We start from the raw sequence: 21,496 nt of genomic DNA on the forward strand, positions 1-21,496 counted from the left end.
CCTAACGTATGTTTAGCTTGATGGACCTGAAACAGAATCTCTGAGTTCCCTAAGCCTTAGCATGCTTTAGAACAGTGGTTCTCAAGGTGTGGTCCAGCATCAGCAGCATCTTATCAACTGGGCATTTGTAGAAATGCCATTCTGGAACCCCACCTCAGACCTGCTGGATCAGAAACTGCCTATCAGAAATTGTTGAATCTGATACAACCTGCCTTCCAGGCGATCCTGCAGCATGCTCAAGTGAGAGAACCTGCGTTATGTACAGGAGACGAATGAGCCTCAATGCTGGCAGAGTGCAGAAATAGCAGGAGGCACCAACCCTAGCATCTAGGAAGTTGGTACATGAGGACTGGATGGAGCATAGGACATCTCCACGGAGGCCAACATGAAGAATTGACAATCCAAGATGAAATGTCCCATGCCCAGGAATGTAGGTGCTACTACCCCAGGGAAATGAGATGAAGTTGAAAATGACAGAAATGTTTTTTGCCACATATCAGAAAGATGGCTCAAAATAGAAATGAGTTGAGGTATAGAAAATAAAGTTACATGTCTGCACACTTGAGTTGGTGACATTTCACACATCATCATGTTAGGAAAATCCAGAGAGAAGGTGCCTGGCATGTAGTAAGAGCTCAACAGCTATTAGGATGGTGAGGGGTGATGAGAATGCCTCCACTAGCATCCTCTCACTCAGTGAGGGTTTTAATTCATTCAGCTTGTGGCACACCTTTAACCAGTCAACATGCAGACTCACCTTGAGAATGCCCTTGAACAGGGTTCGGCAAACTTTTTATATAAAAGGCTAGACAGTAAATATTTTAGTGTTACAGGTCCTACTGTCTCAACTCTGCCATGATCAAGTGAGAAAATCCAGATTATACGTAAATGAGTGGGCATGGCTGGGTGCCAATAAAACTTGATGTATAGACATTGATATTTGAATTCCATATAATTTATGTGTTGAAAAAATTCTTCCGATTTCTTTTAACTATTTATAAATGTTAAAAAAATCCTTAGCTCACAGACTATACAAAAACAGGTGGCAGAGCTACATAATAGACTTTAAATGACAAAGTTAAAGAGATAGAAAACAGATGGGTTATTGTCAGAGATTAAGGATGAGACTATGGCTCTAAAAGGGTTTAAGCATGAGAGAGCCTGGTATTGATGAAACAGTTCTGTATCTTGATTGTGGTGATTTTAGCACAAGCCTACACACTATTATATTGCAGAACTACACACACACACACACACACACACACACACACACACACTTGCATGTATGGAATCTGAATACACTCTATGGATTATATTAATGCCAACTTCCTAATTTTGCTATTGTACTATAGTTATGCAAGATGTTGCTACTGAGAGAGGCTTGGCAGACAGTGCTTAGTATCTCCCTGCACATTTTTTTTGCAACTTCCTGTGAATCTACAATTATTTCTAAATAAAATGCTAAACAAAACAACAACAACAAAAAAACAGGTAGAGCCATAGTTTGACAACTCCTGTCATAGAATTCTAAGCTGGCCATTATGCCCTTTATACCTATAGGGCTTTAAAATAACTAATATTCATTAATAATTAGCCATATGCTAACACTAAGTTAATAATATGTTGTGTAGGAACACAGCACAGCTGCTGGCCCTCATCCAAGAGAAGCAGTTTCCTGGTTTATAGGTTCCAAAGGGTTCTTTAGCAAACATCCTTCTTTCTGATTTTAAACTCGCCTGTTTCACTGCTCCTTGTTCTCTTTGATTTGAGAGGCTGAAGTTGAGAGAGACCTCGAGGAGAGCAGGCAATGGTGTATTGGTAGTTCTGTCTCAGAAGAGGATTGCCCTCTAGAATGCTGGCTCCCAAACACCAGGGGCTCATACCTGGTAAAACGCACTCACCACACCCCTTCATCCCTGGACACTGGCATGGTATTTCTCCCTACTTTATTGTTCAATGTGGTCAGTACTGCTCCTCTGGCCTCACTAGAGGCCTCTGTATTGAATATCTCCTTGAATAAGACATCATGAAATCAAACTCATGAGAGGAACAAACTCAACCTGGTAAGATAGCAAAAGACCAGGGCAGGAAAAAGTACCTTTCTATAAAATGATAGCACATTGCTAAGCTTGCTGAAAATGGATTCCTGATAACCAACAATCTATTTTTCTCTCATCCTCTCATTTCTTAGATGTTTGTTGAATATTTACTATATGACTGGGACTGTCCTTAATAGTGAATGAATGGAAACTAAGACCCCTAACTGAATGCTTTCCTCATGTCAGGGACTCTTCTAAGTGTTGTCTTTGTAATAACTACCAGAGGCCTGATGCATGAAATTCGTGCAAGGAGCTCAGCCCTCACAGCCCTGGCTTAGCCCAGAAGGTCATCCAGAAGGTTGTTCGGTGGTCCAGTCTAATTAGCATGTTACACTTTTATTATTATAGATTACTTCAAATATACAATGAGACAGATAACATTACTCTCTTTGTGCTGTGAAGAGAATATAAGCAGGAAGTGTTTGAGGCTTCCATAGAAAGCCCTATATTAAAACCAACACAGAAGAAAGCAAAGCTAAGAGACTGGATCCTGATGACATTGCTTAAGTTCCTGGATTCAGACATCCTTGAAGCCAACTGGTCTTCTCAGTCACATGGGCAAATACATTCCTTTTATGCTTCAGCAATTTTTAAAAATATTTTTATTGATTTCAGAGAGGAAGGAAGAGGGAGAGAGATAGGAACAGATGAGAATCATTGATTGGCTGCCTCCTGCACGCCCCCTACTGGGGATTGAGCCCACAACCTAGGCATGTGCCCTTGACTGGAATCAAACCTGGGACCCTTCAGTCTGCAGGCTGATGCTCTACCCACTGAGCCAAACCGGTCAGGGCTGCTTCAGAAACTTTGAATTGGGTTGTGTCACTTGCATCTCAAAGAATCCTAATGAAAACATGGTTCTGGCTCTCAAGGAACCTAGTGGTGAGGAGTGGTAGATGGACAGATACTTAAAATAATGCAGTGATATGAATGTCTGCAAAGTATAATGAGTGAGTGTCCAGATGAGGAAGTGAATGATGTAGCCTGGATTACCAGAAAGGTCATGCAAGAGATATTATATTTGAGCCAGGTCTTCTGTGGAAGTAGAGTCTGCACTTGGATAAAGGCAAGAGCCTTAGACAAAGGAAGTGGAGGCCAGCAGAGAATTTTGGCAAGAGGAAGCAGAATATGCAAAGATACAAACTAGCACATTCTAGTCTGGAAACGATTCAGAATTAAGAGTTTGTCAGGGGCCACTATCCTGAAAGGCCTTCAAATACTTGTTAAGGTATTTAGATTTTATTTGGAGAACCACTGAACTATGTAATGAGACATAGCAAAACACCTACCACAGAGCTGGCTCATGGGAGGAACCCAAGACATGAAAACTCTGTATGTCAAGGGGTTTTGGGGGAATAGATGACATTGTAAGATGTGCACATTATAAAGATTACCGTCCATTTGGAAAGTAATGGGAAAGGTAAAGGGGGTCATTGTGGGAGCCCAGGTGGGAGATGAAGGCCTTCGCTAAGCCATAGCTGCCTAGAGATGGTAGGAAGGTCTGGGATGATAAAGATCTAGGACAGTGATGGCGAACCTATGACAAGCGTGTCAGAGGTGACACGCGAACTCATTTTTTTGGTTGATTTTTCTTTGTTTAATGTCATTTAAATATGTAAAATAAATATCAAAAATATAAATCTTTGTTTTACTATGGTTGCAGATATCAAAAAATTTCTGTATGTGACACGGCACCAGAGTTAAGTTAGGGTTTTTCAAAATGCTGACACGCCGAGCTCAAAAGGTTCGCCATCACTGATCTAGGAGGTATAATTGACAGGGCTCCAGACCAATAGGATGCAGGAATCACAGGTAGCCACAGGTTTAAGAGACACGCCCCCCCAGGTTGCTGGCATGAATGCTAACACCTGAGCCAAGTGGTGCAGAGGGTAAATTGATTTGCAGACTGGCAGCAGAGGTCAGATTTTGACAAATCAAGTTGGGGTGTCTGATAGGTAATTTTATATACATGTAGTTTTGGACATTGAAAAGAGGGCTAGGTTGGCAATACAGATTTGGAAGTTACTTAAATCACAGTTGCTTAAATCTCAGTGTTTCTCAACTCAGGCAGAATATTAGCATCACCTGGGGAGCTTTAAGATCTACTGATACCTAGGACCCCACATAGGATCTTCTTTACCGCTGACATTCTCCGTAAAAGGATAGCAACATTGCCAGCCTCATGGGTGAAGGATTAGCTGAGTTATTGTGGGTAGATACTGATGTGGTTGGTTGGGGTAGGGGTTCCCAGGCTGGGTGGATATCCCGAGTGTTAGACCGGTGCCTCAGAAGGGCCTCACGCTTGGTTGAATTCCCTGCTGGGACCATCTTAAAGTCTTAATCGTTTTTTAAACTAAAAAGGCCTCACATAATTTTCATTTTGCACCGGGCCCCCCATCGTATGTAGCCCATCCTGGGACCAAACTTGGATATTTTCAAACACTCCCCGGTGCAAAGTCCTGGTGTAGGGAAACAACAGTCTAGCCCCAAAAATGTGAAGTGGGAAGTTTGGGATAGATCCTCAGTAACATTCACATTTATGGACAGAGTTAAGGGGTAGAAGAAAAGGCTCAGATAGAAGCAGAAAGAATGATCAGTGAACTATGAGGGCAGTAGGAGTCTGGTGACACCAAAGCCAAGGCAGAGGAGGGTGATCGCCACATTTAAACACTGCAGAGTAGTTAAGAGCTTGGAGTTCAGGATAATGATGACTAGCTTGGCCAGACCAGGGCAGCAGAGTTCCAAAGAGTTTGGCCATGAACGAAGGGATCAAGAAAGGGCAGTGGCTAAGGAAGGACCGTGATTACAAAGCTTTTAAAAAATCTAATACATGTTAATATTGGTGTAAGGAGAGAAATGAGGAAGGGGTGGGAGGTGGTGATTGATGGGAGAGTGACTGAGCAGATGTTGGAGGAACCAGGATAAAGAATTCTGTAAGGGCACTTATGTAATACACTTTGTAATACTTTTAGCGAAAAATAAAAAAAAATAAAAATAAAAATAAAAAAAGAATTCTGTAAGTACTGTGAAGACAGACCATGCCTGACTCATTCCTAACGTCTGCATGTCTACGAGAGGCCCCCTGCACGTGGCAGGTGCTCTGTAGTGGTGCCTTCAGATGCGGTCAGCAGCCAGAATGGAACTAGAGGGCAGCAGTAATTAGAGGCTGGGACCCGTGTTGGGCATTTGCCAGGAGGTGGAGGGCAATGCAGGGCATGGGTGGCTGAAGGCAGTACCTCTGTTCTGCACCTTCTGCACCACTTTGCTGTAGGCGTCTTTTATCTGCTGCGAGTCGGTGACATCCAGCTGGAGCACAGAGAAGCGCGTGGAGCAGGTTCTTCGCAGTTCCTCTGCCCCTGATCCATTTTCATCCAGAACTCCAGCAAACACTGTGAAGCCCAGCTGGTCCAGATACTTGCACAAAGCATGACCAATCCCAGAATCGCCACCTGCAAGGGGTCAAAGCAAGACAAAGTGGCTCCGGAGAAAATATTTAATAAGAAAACACACCACATGCTATTTGCAATGGTCCATATTCTCTGGACAGAGTGGGTCTTGAGGAATTTTCTTTATCTAAGTGGGAAATGGGCAGAGAAGCCAAAAGAGACAATTTTTTTCTGTATATAAAAAAGGAAATGAGGGAGAATTTGGGGTAGGAGAAAAGCTGATGGGAGGATGACCAGGAGTAGCTGGTGGCAAAAGAACTTAGGAGGGAACAAAGCCTCTCTTTACTAAATCTGGTTTTGTTTTTTATTTGAAAGTGAATTAATAAAGCCAAAGTTGACAGGAGGCCATCTGCTCCATTTGCTTGTACTTATTAATGAGGAAGGATAGCATAGAGGCCTGAGTGTGAGCTTGGCCCCTCCCATCCCTACCTGTACAACCTAGGTCAGGTTATTTTACCTTTCCATGACTAACTTCCTCATCTGTAAAATGGGCTTAATAATGATACCTACATCAGTTAATATTTGTGATGTGCTTAACAGTGCCTGTTTCAAGTAATTACTGTATAGGTCTTTTTTTTTTTTTTTAACAAAACTGTGCCATCCTTCCTGATTTTCAGGCCTTTACATGCACAATACTGGTTGATGGGGATTTTGCCTCAACCAACAGTTAGCTAAACATCCGGATTAAGATTCAGACTCCTTGATTCTGCCTCTTCCATGTCCGAGCCTTGGGAAATGTTATATATATAGCCCTTTGGAACCTCCACATCCTTATCTGGGAAGTGGGGTTATAATAGTATCTCCCTCCTGGGCTGAGCTTGAAAGTCAACGAGACAAAGGGTATTTTTGCACAAGGTCCAACATGTCACGTGTGGCTGTTATCAGTATAGTGGCTCTAACCCAGACATGATTTCTGATTTACAGTGTTAGAGATAAGGCTGTGCTAGCCCTGGTGTCGCAAGGCTGTGAGTTTGTGCAGGGTCAGAGGGCCTTGGCAAAGTATGTGGCTGGGGAGCCACTCCCTGCCCGATAGGATAACCCTTGAGCATTCCAGAAATCCAAAAACAAGGCTGGCGCCTCTGTGAAAAGGCAAAGTGTTTCATCAGAGTTACTCAATATGTAGTAGCCTCTGAAAATAATCATGTCTAATCATACCAACTGAATGCTCCCAGCTTCCAGCCAGCCTCACACATATTAACTCGTGGAATCTTCCGAACTGGGAGGAAACTGAGACACCAGAGAATTAAGTCATGCAGTTGGGACATGGCAGAGGTTGGCACCCAGGCAGGGTTTGAGATATAAACATTTCAGGCATAAACTATTCACTTCTTCCTGAGCACAAGGCTTAGCATAGAAGGTGGTCAATAAAAGGTATGTGTTGACTACATTAAGAGGGCACTGAAATGTGACTTCCTTAAGAACAGAGAGAGTCCTAGTTCACTGGTGTTGAAAGTACCTGACTCAAAGTAAGTGTTCAGCAAACTGCTGAGTCGGATGCCTGATAGGGGAAATGCTGGGGTTGGTTTTAAGCTATGCCCTTTGAGATCATTCTATCTCTGGTGGCCTGAAAATCTATCAAGTTGGAGAAAGCAATTAGGACTAGAGTCTCATTCATGCAAGATTGGAGTGAATTTAAAGTAGTGATTCATTCAAAATTATGTGCAAAATGGAAACAAAGACTTAATAATTGTATAGTTTCAAAGCTGGCGGGTTAATCAATAAGTGGATTTATGCCTTTGCCACATCAGCGTGCCGTATTAGCTGGTGAACAGAAATATGTCTCCTCATTTGCTGGGTCAAATATTTAATTAGGTGAGTTGTGAATAATTAGAGCTCAGGAGTGCTTCAGGGCTAGGTCCCTTGAATGAAACACACCCACCCTGCAAAAATAAGATTGTTATGTGCAATTTTGGACACAAGCTGGAAGCTACATTCAGAAAAAGAGATAAAGTGGGGAGGGGAGGTATGCAAACCTATAAATGGTCTAGTCATTATTAAAACATCATGTAAGTAAAAAAAAACAACTATATGATCAGCAATGAGATAAATAGAAGAAGAAATTGTCCATAAGCTTATCAATCTAGTATAACTTTTAAAATCTTCATGTTTTTCTTCTATTCTTTTTCTATACTCTGTTCTTTGACAACTAATTTTTAAGCTAATATATAAACCAATTTTGCAGGTTCCACATAGTCCTCAAAACCATAAAATTCTCCTCACTAAAATGCAGTATAAAGAAATGGTGAGAGCCTGGATTCTGGAGCCAAGACACCTGAGTTCAAATCCTCACTCTGCCATTTAACAGTTGTGTCTTTGGACAATCAGTAAACCTCTCCGTATCTCAGTTTCTTCATCTATAACGTAGAGTGATACTAGGATCTGCCTCGTATGGTTGTTAGAGAATGCAATGATTTGATATATTAAAGTAACAGGGCCTTGTTCCTGGCAGTTACTACCCAGGTATTTATTAGGTTTTTATTTAACTTTCTAAACATTCTTTCATTGGTTACTTCTAGTTCCTGCAATCAGAAGGGTCTCAGTTCAGTTTGTATCTCAGAAGGTCATCACAGCTGTTCTAACTACAATGATGGACTAGCCCAGGACCATGGCTCTGCTTTCTGCCAGTGATCCCCTCTTCCCCAGACCCTGTCCCTAAATTCCTCTAAGTCTTCACTTTGGGAATGCGGCCTTCAACCAATACAGCTTAAAGCAGATCTTCACAGCAGGTGGGCATCTTCTGAGGTACCAAGGCCCTTTCTCATAGTGGAATTTCACTTCAGATAGTGGAATGGACAAATACAAATTGAGGACCTACTATGTATTAATAAGAGGACATAGTCTGAATATGTGTTTTGCATGACCCACACCGTGTACGTTGTAAAATTTAAGTACTTCAAATGGGGTGATTTCACCTGAAAATCCAGGTCATTTCTTTTTCTTGATTAACCAGGAGATGGGCCAACTCTAGGCCTACATTCCTACAAAGAATCCATGAGCTGAAGCTGAGGATCCCAGTGGCTGCCCCTTGCATAGGCCATTCTCTCAGAACAAAACTCATGCTCCATTGTTTGCACCCACAATTTCATTGCCAGCACTCCTCACTAATATGATCTGCCCCACCCCTGTAGCCTTTGAGCCCAAGACCCTTGACTTACTTTCCCATTTGCACATGTCCTCTGGCTCAAAAGTTGTTTACCTGGAAAGCTGTGGAAAACTAAGTAGAAAAGGACTTTCCTCTCCCTTATTTAAGACTGAAGCAATCCATCAGAATTGTCACTCTCCGGTTGACACTGCCTGTTCTCTATAAAATAGATTAAGTTATGATAAAACTAGAGGCCCAATGCACAGATTTGTGCACCAGTGGGGTCCCTCGGCATAGCCTGTGGGGATGGGGCCGAAACTGGCAGTCCAACGCTGCCTGCTTCTCCCGCCTGCCGCTCCTGCTCATCTTGACCCCGCTGCACCTGCTGCTGCTCCACTGCTGTCTCAGGGCTGCAGCGGCCAGCCGTGAGCCCTGCTTCTGGCACCCGTCAGTCAGCTGAACGGCACTCTACTGTGGGAGTGCACTGACCACCAGGGGGCAGCTCCTGCATTGAGCATTTGGCCCCTGGTGGTCAGTGCACATCATAGTGACCAGTCCACTGGTCGTTTGGTCACTTAGGCTTTTATATATATAGACTAGAGGCCTGATGCACAAAATTCATGCACAAAGAGGCCTTCGCAGCCGTGGCTGCCTCAGCCCTCGAGGCAGCCCCAGCTTCATCCAGAAGGTTGTCCAGATAGTCATCTCGCTATTCAGCCATTTGGTTGATTTGCATATTATGCTTTCATTATTATAGATCAGCGGTTCTCAACCTGTGGGTCATGACCCCTTTGGGTGTCAAACGACCCTTTCACAGGGGTCGCCTAAGACCATTAGAAAACACATATATAATTACATACTGTTTTTGTGATTAATCACTATGCTTTAATTATGTTCAATTTGTAGCAATGAAATTGGGGGTCACCACAACATGAGGAACTGTGTTAAAGGGTCGCGGCATTAGGAAGGTTGAGAACCACTGTTATAGATGGTAGATAGATTATATAAAACTCTAGCACACTTAAGACTTCTCCAATGGTTGTACAAAGCTTAAGTGTACAACCTTAATCTCCTAATTCAGGAAGAGCAAGATCTTTCTTGTCAATTTTTAAGTAGGTATCAATACTTTTTCCTGGAATATAACCTTTGTGAATCTTTCTCCAACACTACTGTTATTACTAAATTAAGATAGGCAACTGAGATACTGAGATATTAAATACTTGTTCAAAGATTCGTAGATGGGATGTTCTAGGATCAGCTCTCAAAACCAGATTTGCTCTTTCTAAAGCATGTTTTTTACTGCTATGATTCACTGTCTCTTTGAGCACCTGAGCTGATGGAAAGGAGATGGACAAATTGGGGACACCAAGGATGGGAGCTCTCTGCTGGAGAAGGGTCCCCATCACTGGCGCCAGTTCCCTTCATAGAGGATGGACTTCCATCCTCTATGAAACAGCACAAACTAATTGCAACTGCTCTTCCAGAAGGAGGAATGAAATGAATGGATTTGTTCTTACTGGTGCACAACGAAACAACTCCTAGACTTGCTGCAAAGCAACCAATCAAAGCAGCCCTGCTGGGTTTGAACAATGGCTGGATTCCCAGACCACAGCCCATTCCTGATGACTCTCCTGAATTCCACCTGCTACCACCCAGCTCAAGCACAATTCATCACCAATTGCCCTCAATTGCTTCCTCCTGTATTTCCTTATTCTCTTAAATGGCATATCTACTTCCAACACCTTCTTTCCCAGTCCTCACCTCCATTCAGTACCCACACTCTCCATCCCAAGATTTGACATCTAGCTCTTTATCTCCTTTTCTGAACCTCATGACATTAAAAGTCAGCTCACCTCAACTCAGCCTGCCATCAGATTGCCAACAAATTGGGGATATGCATTCTCAGAGGAAGCAGAAAATGACATCATAATTATCCAGAATTCCATATTACATCTGTTGAGAGTATTCCAGGTAAGAAACATTGGAAATGACTCTCAATACTAACATCCCATAATCAGTGCTGATGGGAAGAGTGTGCAGTCAGCTGAGAAGGCCAGAATTTCACAAATCCTCAGCCAAGAGGTCATTAGAAAGAGGTGAGTTAAGTATTCAGAAACCTCCCTTTGGGCAGAACTTAAGAGACTCAGCCCCATTTCCTCTATGGGTGTCTTTGCAGATACTTGGAATACTTTTTAAAAATCTATTAAATGCCCATCCCCTCAAAAAGAAACAAAATGGTAAGAGTCTATCCATTAGTTGGTATCCATGACCATAAGAAAAGGTGGTGCTCTGGCTTTCCCTAATGCCACTTTTTAAAAAAATATATATATTTTATTGATTTTTTACAGAGAGGAAGGGAGAGGGATAGAGAGTTAGAAACATCGATGAGAGAGAAACATCAATCAGCTGCCTCCTGCACACCTGCTACTAGGGATGTGCCCACAACCAAGGTAAATGCCCCTGACCGGAATCGAACCTGGGACCTTTCAGTCCGAAGGCTGACGCTCTATCCACTGAGCCCCTAATGCCACTTTTAACTACTGACACTTCTTCCTGTCTCTCTTCACATTCATTTATTCATTCATTTATTCATCCATTCATGTATTCGTCCATTCATTCAGGGATCACTGTGTTAGGTCCCAGAAATATCACCAGTGCCCAAACCTGCCCTCAGAGTCTTGTTTGGTTTGTCTGGATGGAGCCAAGTATTGGCAACAATTTTCAAAGCTCTCCAGGTGATTTCATTGTGTGGCCAGGGTTGAGAAACACTGATCTAAGGCAAGGATCTCAACCAGGGGTGACTTTGCCCCACAGGATATTTGGCAATGTTTGGAGATATTTTTGGTTGTCACAACTCTGAGAGTGTTATTGGCATCTAAGGTGTAGATACCAGGGACGTTGCCAAACACCCTACAGTGTACAGGGGAGCCCCCACCACAAAAAATCATCCCATCCCAAATGGCAATAGGCCTGAGGTTGAGGAACCCTGGCCTATGGTAAAGACAGATATTTTAAAAACATTATAATAGTGAAGAATGTTATAAATAGAAAAATTCTTCGAACTAAGGGCCATAATTTCTTTACAGAGCACTCAAGTTCCATCCTTTAGTGAACACTCCATGGAGAAGAATATGAGCAGGAACTAGGTCATTTCCAACAGAGCATGGACTTTATTGGGTTGTCTAGCTTAATGTCTATCCCCTGTGCCTAAAACAGTTCTGGGTAGTTGCTCAGTAAATTCTTGTCCAATGACAAAATGTTCAGCTGATTAAATGAAAGTCTCATAGTCCAGGCACCACCATGTTTCTCATCACCTTGCACTACACTGATCTCCTGGACTCACTGTTCCCCTTCCCTGAGCTGCTGGCCCTACCCTGCCATCTACCTGGTCTACAGTGCCTCATTCTGCATCTCAAGGGTCTTTCAAAGTCTACTTTTTCTCTGTTCCACAGCCTCAGAGCTTTTCATTGACCAGAGATGAAACTTCAAGTTCTTAAGTCTGGTATCAAAGGCTGCATGATCAGATTCTAATCTCCATTGCCAGATGTATCTTCCACTGTCCTACTACTTGTCTACTGAATGCCACTCATCACGATACCTGAAGTTTCTTTCGTGCTTCCTTACCCACATCTTTGGTCACTCAGATTTTCTACCTAGAATGCTCTCTCATATTCCTTTTGCCATTCCTCACCATTGTAACTATTTTTTTTTTTTTTTTTTGGTTAGTCCTAATTCAAGCATATTTTTTCCATTGATTTTTTTTAGAGAGAGTGGAAGGGAGGGAGGAGAAGGAGAGAAAGAGAGAAACATTGATGTGTGAGAAACATGTCGATAAGGTTGCCTCTTGAATGCACCTCGGTGCTGAGGTTCAAACCGGCAACCCAGATACGTGCCTTTGACCGGGAATCCATGCCTTTGACCAGTCAATATGCAGGCTGATACTCTAACCCAGTGGTTCTCAACCTGTGGGTCGAGACCTCTTTGGGGCTCGAACAACCCTTTCAAAGGGGTTGCCTAAGACCATCGGAAAGCACATTATAATCACATACTGTTTTTGTGATTAATCACTATGCTTTAATTATGTTCAATTTGTAACAACGAAAATACATCCTGCATATCAGATACTTACATTACGATTCATAACAGTAGCAAAATTACAGTTATGAAGTAGCAACGAAAATAATTTTATGGTTGGGGATCACCACAACATGAGGAACTTTATTAAAGGGTCGCGGCATTAGGAAGGTTGAGAACCACTGCTCTAACCACTCCTCACCGGCCAGGGCCATTTTAATATTTTAAAAAAAATTTTCCACAAAAGAACAGAGGACTCTATAATGGACTATGTACCCATCTTCCATCTACAAGAATTATCAACATATTTTTTCTTCTATTTCCTCCACACACTTTTTCTTTTTTTTAATTTTAAAGCAAATCCCACAGTTAATTGTATGTTATCCATAAATCTGTAAATATGCCAGTATACAACAATAAGAAATAAGAACTTTTTAAGCCAACTATATTGTCATTATAAACCTGACAAGATGAATAATTCTTCTTTAATGTCATCTAATACCGAGGAGGCATTCAAATTTCCCAGTTTATTTCAGAAATGTCTTCTTACAGTTAGTTTGACTCAAGGTATAAACAAGTTTTATACCTCACATTTGGTTTCCATGTCTCTTAAGACTCATTTATCACATAAAAGTCTATTCTCTCCCTTTTTATGCCACTTATTTGTTGAAGATGCTAAGGCATCTGTCCTTCAGATTATCCCACATCCTGAATTTGGCAGATGGCTTCCTTGTGCTGCCAACTTGCTCCTCTGTCCTCTGTATTTCCAGTAAAGTTGGATCTAGAGGCTTAGTTAGATTTAGGTTCTCTCTTTATCTCAAGGAAGCCTGGTAGGCAGCGCTGGATGCCTCCTGTTGCACGATGCCAGGAGATATAAGGCTGAGTCATGTTCCACTTCAGTGATGTCAGTCAATCAGCTATTAAATATAACGTGCTCCATCAATGTTTCGCACGAGATTTAACCTACATTAATGACATGATTGTTGCCTCCATTCATATTTCATTCAAGATTCAAAAATAATGATTTTTCTACTTCTACAATTTATTCTGCATTTATTAGCTAAAACTGTGAAGAGACAAAATTTAAACTGCATTCATTAGCCTTATTAGTAATACTATAGTTGTTGTAGCCCTCGCCTGTTTGCTCAGTGGTTAGAGCTTTGGTCCGAGGACTGAAGGGTCGTGGGGTTGATTCTGGTCAAGGACATATACCTCAGACAGGACATATGTGGGAGACAATCAATGTGTCTCTCTTACATCAATGTTTCTCTGTCTCTCCCCCTCCCTTCTACTCTCTCTAAAAATCAATGGGAAAAATATCCTCGGGTAAGGATTAACAACAACAAAAAATATTATTGTTGTTGTAAATATTATTATTTTGAACTGTCATATGTATATCAAGAATAAGGCAAATGTTAACAACATTGGGGACCAAGATTTTTCAGCCTAAAGGAAAAGAGGTACAAGTCTAAAGTTGAAGAAGTAAAAGTCCTGTTGTCTTGAATTTAAATTCAAGGTATCAATATGAATTCATGACTTACTTTCCTCCTAAACATCACATATTCCCTAGTTCTGTCCCCTGAAAAGGCCTAGAAGCAGTGATAATGCCCAAAATTCTTAAGTTGAAACCCTAATCCTGAGGTGATGGCATTAGGAACTGGGACCTTCAGGAGGTGATTAGATCATGAGGGTGGGGCCTCATAAATGGGATTAGTGGCCTTCAGCGGCCATAAAGGTCTTCTCTCTTTCTGCCCTGAGGATACAAGGAGAAATTGGCATTAAGCAACCTGGAAGGGCTCTCACCAGAAATGGACTGTGCTGGTACCAGAACTGTGAGAAATACATTTGCTATTTATAAGCTGCCCAGCTTATAGCACTTTGAGCCAAGACAACTTTTCAGGTTTCAGTGGTGTAATAATCAGCTTCAAAAATTCCTGCATATTCAATAATTCACTCTGTAGAGCCTGTACAACACAACTTCAGCACACTACTGGAAACATACAGCAGTTTGAGGAAACATGCAGTTATCAGGGACCTAGAAAAGACGGACCTCAGGAAGGAAAAAAAACTAATCTGGTGCCTAGAATGTGCCACGTGGTTCATATCCAAGGTATCAGTACTAAATTCGTTCCTACCTCAGGACCTTTGCGCATATAATACTTCATCTTTTCTTTGCCTTCCCAGCTCATTCTCATGTCACCACCTCAGCGAGACCTTCCTAACTATTATATTTAAAGTAGATGTCCCTGTCTCCCATGGTCGCCATCGCTGTGATGTACCACCCAGACACTTTTCAAGGAAGGATTTGCCCCATACGCTAGGAGTGCTGTCAGCAGACATCTTTCAGAAGTCAGCTCCTTCAGGGATTGTCTCAGCTTTAGAGAGCCACCGCCCCCAAATGCGACCCACATCCAATAATTGATCAATGCAGGAGCACAAAGGTCTGACTGTTTCAGCCCAACTTGGGAAGAAATCAGAAGGGTCATTCCAGTCCTAGAGCTCCCCACGGGATTGACCATCCTGCTCTCTTTTTTCCCTTCCACGGGTGCATACCACAGGGCACTCCTTAATAAGCACCTTGCATGCTCAACTCTGACTCAGAATCTGTTTCCCACTGGACACAATCTGCAACATTCCCCATCCCAAATCTCATACCTAATTATTCTTTATCTCAGCCTTTTGGTTGTTTCTTCAACCCAAAAAGTATTGTATTTGTTGAACAAATTGCTTTTTACTTATTTTTCTAGTAGAATATAATGGTTTATGCATAACACTGTTTTGTTCTTGTATTTTCTATGCTCTCATAATGCTTGACTTATAACAGGTATTCAATAAATTTTTAAATAAATTAAAATTCTCAAAATATAGGCAATGTTGCACAGATGGGCCACAAACAGATAAAATTCGGATCCTTTTTTAATGACCACATTTATCCATTCATTTTTTACATGCACCTAACTTATTAAAAGTTTTTCAAACTTTATGAAACTAGAGTACACAGATGACTATTTCATTCAGCATTCTATTGAGATCTGGTTCCCATGAAAATGTGCATTTCCCTTAGGGCACATGACAGTCAACACAGAGCTGATGTGGAAATGGGTGGAGTAGGTATGTGCTAACAAACTTTGCCCTATATAAGGGAACTAAGTCCCAAAAGTTTAAGAGCGTGGTGCTAATTATATGTGATACTTCACTTCATGCCAGTGGTCTCAAGGTAAAGTGAGTGTTTTTTTTAAAAAAAATAGATTTTTAATTTTCTAGAACAGTTTTAGATTCTCAGAAAAAGTATAGTTTCCATATGCCCAATACAGTTTTCCATTATTAACATCTTACATTAGTATGCTACACTTCTTACAAGTGATGAACCAAGATTGCTACATAGTTATTAACCAAATTCCATATTTGATTCAGACTTCCTTATTTTCCACTTAACATGCTTTTTTTGTTAAGCACGTTACAATACCACATTACATTTAGTAATCATGTCTCCTTGGGCTTCTCTTAGCTGTGACAGTTTCTCGGAATTTTCCTTGTTTTTGATACCTTTGATGGTAAAAGAGTACTGTTCAGGTATACTGTAGGATGCCCCTTTGTTGGGATTTGTCGGATGTTTTTCTTACTATTAGACTGGTAGACTGGGGTTATGTGTTTGGGGGAGGAAATCACAGAGGTGAGGTAAATGTCATTTCCATCACATTATATTAAGAGTACATATTAAGAGTACTACATCCTGTCAACATGATTAATGACTGTTGACGTTGCCCTTCACCTGGATGAAGTGATGCTGTCAGGTTTCTCCACGGTAAAGGTCTTCTCCTCCACTCCCCCTGCCATACCATACTCCTTGGAAGGAAATCTCTGCATAGCTCACACTTGAGGAGTGAGGAGTTATCTTCTCCTCCTTTAAATGGAGTATCTACGTAAATTATTTGGAATTCCTCTGCATGGGAACTCAGTCTCTTCTCCCTTGTTTATTCATTTATTCAATCATTGGCTTATATCATTATGGACTCATAAATATTAATTTTATATTTTGGGTTATAATCCAATCCTACTTTATTTTATTGCTCAAATTGTTTCAGCTTTGGCCATTTGGAGCTCTTTCAGTTGGCTCCTATAAAAGCAAGTACACCTTTTTATTTTCATTTTGCAAGTGAAAGAATATAAAGTTTCAAAGAATATAAAGTTTCCACTGTCACTCAATGAACAAGAGAAGAAGTGTAATTAGAATCATAAGATTCTAAAGCACACATTTGGGTGTGTGTGTTTTTTCCTATTCACCAAGTTCTATCTGAATATAGTCAATCTTTGTAAATCAACAACTAATGTATATTTCGTCTGATGGTTATTTAAGGCAATAATAGTTTTGAGACTATCAGTCTGCTATGTACATTCCTCCATTATTTTTTATTTATTATAGTATACACCACAGAGTAAATCCACTCATGCAGCCAGCACTCAGACCAAGAAACATCAGCTCAGCAGAAATCTCCCTTGTGCCTCCTTCCAATCACCCCCACCCACAGGTTATCACCAGCCTGACTTCTAACAGATGGGTCAGTTGTGCCTGATTTTTACTTTAAATAAATAAAATCATACAGTTGTGCTTTTTTGAGGCTGGATTCTTTTGATCACTCATGTTTTCATGTGTTTTGTTAGTGGACATTTTTTTAAAAAGTTTAAACCATATATTTTACAGGAAGGTTTACAAGCAAAGTAGCACTTGTAAAAACATGTTCAGCAACTACATAAAAAAAAAAACAAAAACCCGCACTGCTATATAAAAAGTAAATTTACTTAAGATTAACATAACACAAAGACAGGGAAACCTCCCAGAAATGTAAATTGTCTCGTTATCCTAAAGTGGCTTAGTTCTTCCTCCCTATTATCTGTAGTTTCATCTACAAAGGGTGCCTTAATAATGCCTCTGTGAGTCTTTTCCACAGGAAAGGTGGTTTCTGACTGACAGGATGTCATTCTTGCCAACACATAGCCAAACACTCGGTTGCTTCTAACATACAATGGTGCAAGACGCTACCTGTCAAATTTGACTAAAGTACTGCCCAGAAATCCAAGAGAGCGCTGACTTACAGAAGTGCTCTATTTTCTGTTTCATGAATAATCACTGCCTAGTGATGGTTAATCTGATCTAGCTCCTTTGAACAGTGATGGCAAACACCGGACACTCCTGTCACCACACACTTCTGATGTCATCGTGAACATTGTTCAATCACAGCATTCTCTCCCTTAGAACCTACCTGCCCCAACACTTCTAACGAAAAAGAGATGGCACAAGGGAGGAAACCATCCCACTCAACCACAAAACATTGTTATTTTCTGATTGGATCCAGGTTTCCACTGCATTGTTTTCTAGTTCGACTCGGGCTTCTCATTTCTACTCCTCCCCTAACTATCATTCCCCCACTCATGAACCTACTCTGGCTCTCACCTGTCTGATAGGTAATGGATGAAGTGCCCTACCTGGGTTTCAACAGCCTCTATTATTTGTTCACACCCAGCCACGCCCAACTTCAGGATCTGCTTTTCATTCCAGTCAGGCTGGTTTCTTCCTTATCTCACACATGTCCTGCCTCCTGTGTCTTCCTACCTGTTCTTCTAGTAATCATATATTTATCCATTCTTTCATTCTTTCAACAGCTATCTATTAACCAACTACTACAGTGATGGCGAACCTATGACACGCGTGTCAGAGGTGACACGCGAACTCATTTTTTTGGTTGATTTTTCTTTGTTAAATGGCATTTAAATATATAAAATAAATATCAAAAATATAAGTCTTTGTTTTACTATGGTTGCAAATATCAAAAAATTTCTATATGTGACACGGCACCAGAGTTAAGTTAGGGTTTTTCAAAATGCTGACACGCGGAGCTCAAAAGGTTCGCCATCACTGAACTACTATATACTATGCACTCCTCTAGATCATGGTGAAATAGCAGTACATAGAACCATCCAAGTCTCTGTCCATGGAGTTTACATTATAGAGGGAGATTAGATACATTCAAAGAACAAACAAATGCATATAGTGTCAAGTGGTGATGAGATGGAATAATGATGGGGAGGAGGATTCCATATCCTTTATGGAGGTCAGGGATGGCAACCCTGAGCAGGGAGCAGCTGAATAGATATCCCAGGGAAGTTTGCACCAGGCAAAGAGAAGAGCAGGTGCAAAGGCTCTCAGACAGATAGATAATTGTTAGAGGAAGAACAAGGAGGCCATTTTTGACCAGAGCAGAGTAAGTGAGGAAGAGAATAATAGGAGGCAAATCAGAGCAGTAATTCAAGGCTAGTTCATTTGAGGCCTTTAAGCCAGCGGTTTTCAACTGGGGAGATTTTGTCCCCCAGGAGACCTCTTACAAGATATAGAGATACTTTTGGTTGTCACAAGTTGGATGGTGCTACTGGCATCTAGTGTATAGCGTCTAAAATTGCTGCTTAACATCCTACAATGCACAGAACAGCCCCACAACAAGGAACTATTCGGTCCTAATGTCAACAGTGCCAAGGTTGAGAAACCCTGCTTGAAACCATAGTGAAGACTGTGCCTTTTATTCTAAGCGTAATGAGATATCATTAGAAAGTCTAAGGGGGTCCATGGGGGAAAAGGGGTGATATATGTAATACTTTCAACAATAAAGATTTCTTTTTTTAAAAAAGAAAGAAAGTTTGAACACAGCCCAGCTGGTGTGGCTCAGTGATTGAGCATTGACCTATGAACCAGGAGGTCATGGTTTGATTCCGATCAGGGCACATGCCCACGATGCAGGCTTGATCCCCAGTAGTGGGTGGGCAGTAGGCATCTGATCAATGATTCTCATCATTGATGTTTCCATCTCTCCCTCTCCCTTCCTCTCAAAATAATATATACTAGTATATAGAGAGAGAGAGAAAGAGGGAGAGAGAGAAATTTTGAACACAGTGACATGAACTGACTTAGATTATTTTTAAATATTTTTTTTATTGATTTCAGAGAGGAAGGTAGAGGGAGATAGAGATAGAACATCCATGATGAGAGAGAATCATGGATTGGCTGCCTCCTGCACACCCCCTACTGGAGATTGAGCCTGCAACCCAGGCATGTGCCCTGGCCGAGAATAGAATCTGGGACCCTTCAGTCCGCAGGCTGACGCTCTATCCACTAAGACATACCGGCTAGGGCCTGACTTAGATTTCAAAAGAATCACTTTAGATACTGTGTGGTAACTCATAAGTTGGATAATGAGAGTGATATAAAAGGCTACCATTTATTGAGCACATATTATAGTAGAGACATTGTACCAAACACCTTACCTAAGATATCTTGGTATTTTTCTTCATTGTTCCTACCACCACCTAACATTGTATTACAGGTTGGTCTATTGATTTCTAAATATTTGTCTCCCTCACTAGGATATAAACTCAACGAGAGCAAAAACATTGCTTTGTTTCCTGTTGAATCTCTAGCATCTAGGACAGTGTCTGGTGTATACTAGGTACTCTGTATTTGTTGAATAAATAAATGGGTCCTAGGGTCAATATGTTTATCCCCATTTCACAGACCAGAGGACTGAGTTTCATTATTTGTTCCCTGACATAGTTATGAGCAAATCTGTATTTTGTGGCCATTCCCAGGAGGACAATGTCCAAGTTTGATGACAGTCCTCAGAAAGGACAGTTCCCAGTGTATAATATTCTAGGTGAGTTGTATAAGTAGCTATTGCTACTCTTCACTAATTTTTGACACCTGTATTTACATATTCATTCATTCATTCATTCATTCACTCACCGGGGTTTTACTGAGCTCATATTATGTGTTAGGCAGTGTGTTAGGTACTTGAGATATACTGGTGAGGAAGATAGATGTGATCCCCATCTGACTCAGTTCAGTCTGCTATAACAAAATTCCACAAACTGAGTGGCTTAAATTACAGAAATCCATTCTCCCACAGTTGTGGAGGCCAGAAATCAGAGACCAGGGTGCCACCATTATTGGGTTCTGGTGAGAGCTATCTTTTTGTTGTTGTTGTTGTTAATTCTCACCAGAGGATATTTTTTCCATTGCTTTTCAGAGAGAGTAGAAGGGAGGGAAGGGAGGAAGCAGAGAGAGAGGGAAACATTGATGTGTGAGAGACACATTGGCTGATTGCCTCCTGCATGCGTCATGGCCAAGGGGCGGGAGTGAACCCAAAACCCAGGTACACACTCTTGACCAGGAATTGAATCCACAACCCTTTGGTACATGGGCCAACACTCTAGCCATTGAGAAACATTGGCCAGGGCTGGAGAGCTCACTGCAGGCCTTCTCATGGTGTCCTCACATGGCAGAGAGAGGGAGGGAGACAGCTCTCTGGTATCTCTTCAATAAGGACATTGATCCCATCCTGAGGGCCCCACCTGTGACTTTATCTAAACCTAATCATCTTACAAAAGCCCTGTCTCAAATGCCATCACGTTTGGGGTTAGGGCTTCAACCTATTAATCTAGACTCTAGAGGGAGCACAATTTAGTCCATAGCACTGTCCTCACAAAGTTTATAGGCTAGTATGTGACACAGATAGTACATGCGTGATATAAATAGAAAATTATGGATATGGTAAGGAACTAAAATGAGTGCTCTGATAAATAATTGAGGTGGAAGGGAGGGACTGCCTTGAGAAATCAAATCATGGACAAATCATCAAAAAGGTAATACAGCCCAGCTGGTGTGGCTCAATGGCTGAGCATCGAGCCATGCACCAAGACATGGGGTTCAATTCCCAGTCCTGGCACATGCTGGGTTGCTGGCTCAATCC

The 21,496-nt window shown here is 41.4% G+C and overlaps 1 protein-coding gene across 1 annotated transcript in view; it reads right to left on the reverse strand.

The window, feature by feature from the left end:
- The window catches only part of HSD17B2 (hydroxysteroid 17-beta dehydrogenase 2), a 57,562-nt gene that overhangs the window by 19,127 nt on the left and 16,939 nt on the right, over positions 1 to 21,496 (reverse strand). Inside the window, exon 2 of the mRNA XM_070398506.1 lies at positions 5,336 to 5,548. Within this exon, the coding sequence (XP_070254607.1) occupies positions 5,336 to 5,548 (213 nt within the window). The remainder of the gene's footprint in view (positions 1 to 5,335; positions 5,549 to 21,496) is intronic.

Source organism: Myotis yumanensis, unplaced genomic scaffold (assembly GCF_028538775.1).
Source record: "Myotis yumanensis isolate MYYU_CA2020_CCGP unplaced genomic scaffold, mMyoYum1.0.hap1 SCAF_18, whole genome shotgun sequence".
Lineage (NCBI taxonomy): Eukaryota > Metazoa > Chordata > Mammalia > Chiroptera > Vespertilionidae > Myotis > Myotis yumanensis.